The sequence below is a fragment of the Camarhynchus parvulus genome, chromosome 11 (genome assembly GCF_901933205.1).
Source record: "Camarhynchus parvulus chromosome 11, STF_HiC, whole genome shotgun sequence".
NCBI classification, from domain to species: Eukaryota; Metazoa; Chordata; class Aves; order Passeriformes; family Thraupidae; genus Camarhynchus; species Camarhynchus parvulus.
The window spans coordinates 12196567-12202566 of record NC_044581.1 but is presented as its reverse complement, the minus strand read 5'-3'; the positions used below and the strand labels follow the sequence as shown (position 1 = coordinate 12202566).

Sequence of the window (6000 nt, the reverse complement as noted above, 5' to 3'; positions counted from 1 at the left end):
CGGGGCCGGCCCGTGCGGGGACGCGGTGGCTGCAGCGGGGGCGCGGCCCGCGGGGTTCCGGCGGCTGCGGAGGGCGGCGCTGGCGGCGGCGGGGCCGGGCCGGGCCGAGCCGAGCCGGGCCGGGCCGGGGGCAGCGGGCGCCTTGTCCGCCCGGCGCTCCTGGGGCTGCGCGGAGCGGAGCCGGCCCCGCCGCCCGTGCCTGGCTGGAAGTGAAACGCGCCCCGGCTGCTCCTTTTTCTTTTTTCTTCTTCTTCTTCTTTTTTTTTTTTTTTTTTTTCCTTTTTTCCTTTTTGAGCCTCCAAAAGGCTCACTCGCCCCTTTCATCTGCCGCCGCGGCCCAATGGGAAGGCGGAGGCTGCCTGCAAGTGGTCTAATCTCAATGAGGTGTCAATCATGTTCCCCGGTGGGTGAAGTAAGGTCTTTTGTAACCGCCTCTGTCTTTGGGAAAGAGAGGAGAGAGGAGGAAGGCTGGAGCGGAGAGGGGGACGCCGGACCGTGCTGCAGGAGAGGAGCTGAGATTTGAGCTCGCTCGTGTGTTAGCAGGGAGAAGCGGAGCACATGGATTTCTAAACACGCTGGGATTTTATATATCTACAAATAATAACAACAAGCGAACCTGACCCTACTGAAAACAGTCAAATGAATCGTAATTGCAGATCAATGCAGAGAGATGGGGAAACTTCATTCGAAACATGGTTAGTTCCTTTCACTTGCTACTTCCTTAGCCCCTTCCCTTTATTCGGATTTTACTCGGTTTGTTGCTGTGATTTTATTCTGGTGTCTAACGATCTTCCTTTATTATTTCCCTCACACACTTTCCTCCGGATCTGCCTAGCTGCCGTTTGTAAACCCAGAGAAAGTCCAGAAGGTAGGGATGGCTCCTCACTGTTAGTAACTTTGAACGCCTTCCCCCGGTCCGGCCGGCTGCCCCCGGCCCCCTGCCCTCTCCCCTCAACTTTCCGCCGCGCTTTGCTCTCTGCGCGGCCGCCCCGGTGCCAGCCCCGGTGCCAGCCCCGGTCCCGGCTCCAGCCCCAGCCCGGCCGGGCGCGGGGATGGCCGCGGGGGTCGGGCGGGCTCTGCGGGCGGCTCAGCGGCGGCATTGTCTCCTCTTTTCTAGGTGATAGTTTTGCGGTGAACGCCTCTCTGGCTCGCAGAGGGCTGGAGGACTGGATGGTGAAGCAGAAATACTCCGGGGGCAGCAGCAGCGGCGGCAGCAGCTCGGGACTCCAGCACGGCTGCCAGCACCGCGCCGTGTGCAGGCTCTCCAGCGCCAGGGTATGTCAGCTTCCTCGCTGCCCCCCCGCCCCTTCCCTTTGAAATAGTGAAAGGCAAAAGCTCTTTGTACATCCCTCTTTCCCTCCCAAGGGGCGGTTGTGCAAAGGAAGGTTTTCTTTGCCCTAATGTTGCTCCGAGGCGCTGCCCCGTGGGTGGTTTCCTTCAGTCCTTTGATGAAGTTAGAAGCTGCAGAGCAAACTTGGTGAGGGTACAAAAGCCAGAGGAGTAAGGGAACCTGACTGCTGGTGTCTGGGCAGTACGATTAGAACAAAACCTTTCACAAACAGGAACAAACAATCTCGGGGGAAAGCCCAGCACCCAGCCAGTGTGCGATAGCTTGTGAGCCCTGATTAGTGCACAAGTTTGCCTGTGACATTTTTGCAGTCAAGGAGAAGTCCCCGAAGAGTTACTGTTATTTATTTGCTCTTTGCTAATAACGTGAGGCTGACTTTCTCCACCAGAGTTACTGTGCCAGTTGATTGTCCTGGCTGTTTCACTGGTCACTTACCACCCCTTCTCTTCCCTTCAGTCCTCCATGTAAAGCTGGGCTGGAGGAAACGTTTCAATTGCCGTTTTCTTTTATTTATTTTTAATGTTGTCTCTTTAAACAAAGAGGCATGATGGGAGGTAAACAGACTTAACATTACTTAGATACGGTCCTCATAGTGTTTCAGGGTGTGATCCAGAGCTTATTGATGTTTACTGAAAGACTCCCATTGACTTTGGATCAAGCCTTGAAAGTTTCATCACTGGAAAGGTAACCTGAGAGATGGGGAGATTGGAATCTGTGCTTCCCAGCAAGCAGTGTGGCTTTGAAAGCACAAGCAGAGCCAGGGCCACCAAACCTCCTGCAGGCTCTTTGCTTTGTCAGCTACCAGTTGTATTGTCAGAAGCCTGGACTTCTTGTGTCTCAAGAAAAATTCACTTGCAAGTCGAGAATGCTTCATTTTAGGTGGGATGTGTAAGTGAGTAGAAGATGTGTAGTATGGGAAAAGCTAATGATGACATTTCATATTCCACCAGTATTGTATTTTGAGGAGCATAAATTGTGTGAGAGTCACTGGAAGTAAAGACAAAGGGGGTAAGGTATTGATTTGTTGTAACTGATGAATATAATCACCTTCAACTTGCAGGTACGATTGGTTGAAGTTATTTATTGTGCTTTACTACGAAACAATATGTTCAAAGAAAGAAGTTCTCATTAACAATAGTACATGCTATGATACAGAGGCAAAGAGTAAGAACACCTGTTTTTAATTATTTTCTAATTATCCCAGTTTTTGTAAGTCACGTTTTTTACACATGTTCTACCTTTCACATGTATGTTTTCTGGAAAAGAAGCTCAACTCATCAAACTAAACATAGATTTAATATACAAGAGTTAAAGGTGAAAACTCTGACTTTAGTTTGTGAAATGTATTTTCTTCCACAAAGTTGGTTTGCTTTCTGAAAAGAAGGAGAAAATATCTTTTGTCAAAGGTCCTTTCTATTCACAACCCCCTTCAGTTGGTGAGGTCTGCTCAGCTAGAATGACAGTAGAACAGTATTTCCCCTCTTACTCAAGAGGAAGTCCTCCTCTTGATGGCTCAGCAATTAGCAAGCCATTAACTAAATATTAGTCTACAGTTTTAGTACATTATAAAACTGTAAATAGGTTTAAGTGTGTTTAAAAGCACTGTTCCCATGAGGCCTTTTACTGTCATCCTTATAGAGATGTTTCGGAATGTTCAAAAATATTTGCCATTTATTGCCTAATGTATTTGGTAGTATCTGTGTGCATGTATAGCCTGCTTGTTGATTTAGTTTAATTGTCATCCTGTCACAGGCACACTGTGACAGCTACATTAAAGTTCCTTTAAAATACGAACTTTTGGAATATGGAAGGATGCATTTCTAATCCTACATTGGAACCAGATGTGCCATATGTACAGTCATTTTGACAAGGATTACGGAGTCACAGCTATTGACTCCATAACTGAGACTGCATGGCTGCTTCTCTTCTGAGATCTCTTTGATCTTGTATAATTATACCAAGATACAAAGGGAATTGTAGCGTAACCTCTTGATTCTTTGGTCTCCTCAAGATGTAGAAATAGCAGTTTCTTCTGCTAATGGTTAGTCATGGGGTTGTGTGGGACAGTGGTGTAGTCCCCAGTAGTGTACTAGTGTTGCACTTGAATTTACCTTACTGCCCTTGAATCTTCTCCTTACTGCTTCAAAATTCATCCTAAAATGTTCAATAAGCTTACAAGGCTCTGTGGAATGGTACAGTTTTATTGTGTCACAGGTGAAATTGTGACTTCTCAGTAAAACATAGTTTATCCCCCCAAAATAGATCCCAAGTTATGGTGTTTGTGACTTATGGCAGAAAGCTAGATCAGACACTGATGAAAATATCTGCATTCACAGAAACATACAGCCGTGTTAAAAAAATAATGGTCCTAGAAATAATTTTCCTAGTAGGAATCCTTAACCAGAGCTTTGTTGATGATGGTTTTGTTCGTATGTAGGGCCTATTTGGTGAAATTCAGTTTACTTCCAAAGACCTGTTGATGGGAGAGGAGAGCGCCTAGCCTGAAGAACTCCCAAGACTGAAAATTCAAAATTTGAATAATTTTGATTAAAACTTGGATGTGATAGTGCAGTTTGATTTATTTTACCGTCTACAAGCCAAAAAACCTGTCTTGGTTGTAGCTGGAAGGCTGTTTCTCTCAAGAACAGACAGTGAATTGTTCTGCTAAAGTCATCCAGGGGAGATGACACTGAAGTTCAGGCAATTCATACAGTATTTTACAAGAGGAATGAGTGACTAATACAGGAAAGCAGTAAAGTTTCATTTGTAGTCCTCTCTAGAATGCTTGAATTTACAATTGTTGTGGAGGGGAGGTCTTTACATCACTCCCACTCAAGGAGAGTTCCATTATACATTAGACACCTTTCCTTCTGAGTAGAAGTTCTGAGAGTTTCTCAGTTGGAGAAGATTTCCCTCAGCTGATGCGTTGTCCCTGTCGTGGCTTGTCCATCTGTCTCTCCCCTCCAGTTCACTGGAAGAACAGTAATTAGTGTGCAGCTGTTGCCAGAAGTGCTCCGGGAAGGCTCTGCTGGTGGGTGGTTGGGTGAAGGCGTGGGCCGGGGCAGGGAGGTGTCGCGGTGAGCGCTGTGCTGGGTGGGAGCTCCAGGCTCATTAAACCATTGTCACCCGCCCGGCAGGGGCTGCTCTGCTCCAAGGGTTTTAATGACTCCGCAGGCCCTGGCTGGCCCGCAGCTTCCACATCGTGGGGGATTAAAGGGAAAAGGAATTCTGTTGCATCCATGAAAAGTATGAGGTCCAGAGTCATCTTCTGGTTTCAAAGCTAATTGAAACCACTGAGGCTGTAAATCTGCTAGCAACTGAATACACTTCTTTTGCTGCTTTATGAATGAGTTAACTTGTATCCAGAAAGGTTTTTCTGATACTGTGGATTATCCTGTAAAATTCTTAAACTTAAATTTATTCAGTGTGTTTACTTTTACAAACTATTTTTGGAAATCGACATTGTTTGCAAATATTCATGTATTTATTTATTTAACTGAGAAATGGTTCTGTGCTAGAGGGGGGAATATTAAATATGACATTTGCTTAGTTCCATTTACTTTTATCTTCAAAGCCATAAGAAATTTTACTAGGTTCTTGTGCGTCTCATTGACATCTGTGCTTGGGAATGGAAAAAATATCCTATTTTTAATTAGATTTCAAACCAACTCTCAGTGAGCCACATTGTAGGTAATCATTTTAGGTAAAATAGAAATGACTTTAGCTTACCACTTCCACTGGGCTCGTTGGTACTACTGATCCTCATGTTCAACCCTAATTGATATTAATTAGAGTTGAGTATCTGGTTTGGGACTGACACAGTATGAAATTCTGAGGCGCATCAGTCCTTCAGAGGTGGGGCTTGTTCTCCATTTGTTCTGTGCCTGTAACTGCCAGTGACATTAATGGGCATTCCTTGCATGGCTGAGAGGAGACAACACCAGTGTCAACTTCACTGCTCCTCTAGTATGATCAATCTTAAATCAAAAAAGAAGCCCTTCCCAGTCCCCCACTGTTAAATAGTGTGTGTGTGTGCGCATATTAAAAATACATCACCTTACAGAAGACAGCTGTAGGTCATTCATCCAAAATGAAAACCCTAAACAGAAATGAGATTTTTTTAGTGTTATGTACATAGTACGGCTTAAAGGCTGTTGAAATGCAAGATTTAATTGTAGCACTACTTTGGGGTCATTTAATGGGTAAAGTAACATCTGAAAGACTGCCTTCTTACTGGTATGGTGACAAGAGCAATCAAAGTTTCCTTGGATGTTATCTTGTGTGATTGCTTGAAGTGATCTTTTTAACTGAAATATTTTCAAGTCCATTAATGTCAGTACTATATAAATAATTATTTTTATTGACTCTGAAGATTAAAATAAAGAACAGACCCAGCAGTTCTCGATATTGGTACGACTAAAAAGTATTTTAGTACACAAAAATATTGTCTATGGCACTTAAAATAAAATTACCAAACTTTGTATTGAGAGAGAGAAAAGCAGAATCTTATTTAGTGTTGAAATTTGGTGCCAACAAACCAAGGTAATTTAATTAGTGGTGTACATAGTATATCTTGACAGCTCTGGTTTGGGAAAATTATAATATGAATATTAACAATCAAAGAGTCTCTGAAAGTATTAGTGCCATGGTGA

At 44.4% G+C, this 6000-nt stretch overlaps 1 protein-coding gene across 1 annotated transcript in view; it reads left to right on the top strand.

Annotated features, from left to right (window-relative positions):
* The first annotated feature begins 232 nt into the window (after window positions 1–232).
* NKD1 (NKD inhibitor of WNT signaling pathway 1) overlaps window positions 233–6000 on the top strand; it is a 109120-nt gene continuing 103352 nt past the window's right edge. Inside the window, exons 1-3 of the mRNA XM_030956198.1 lie at window positions 233–695; window positions 836–868; window positions 1118–1275. Coding sequence (XP_030812058.1) covers window positions 671–695; window positions 836–868; window positions 1118–1275 — 216 coding nt within the window. The 5' untranslated portion in view covers window positions 233–670. The remainder of the gene's footprint in view (window positions 696–835; window positions 869–1117; window positions 1276–6000) is intronic.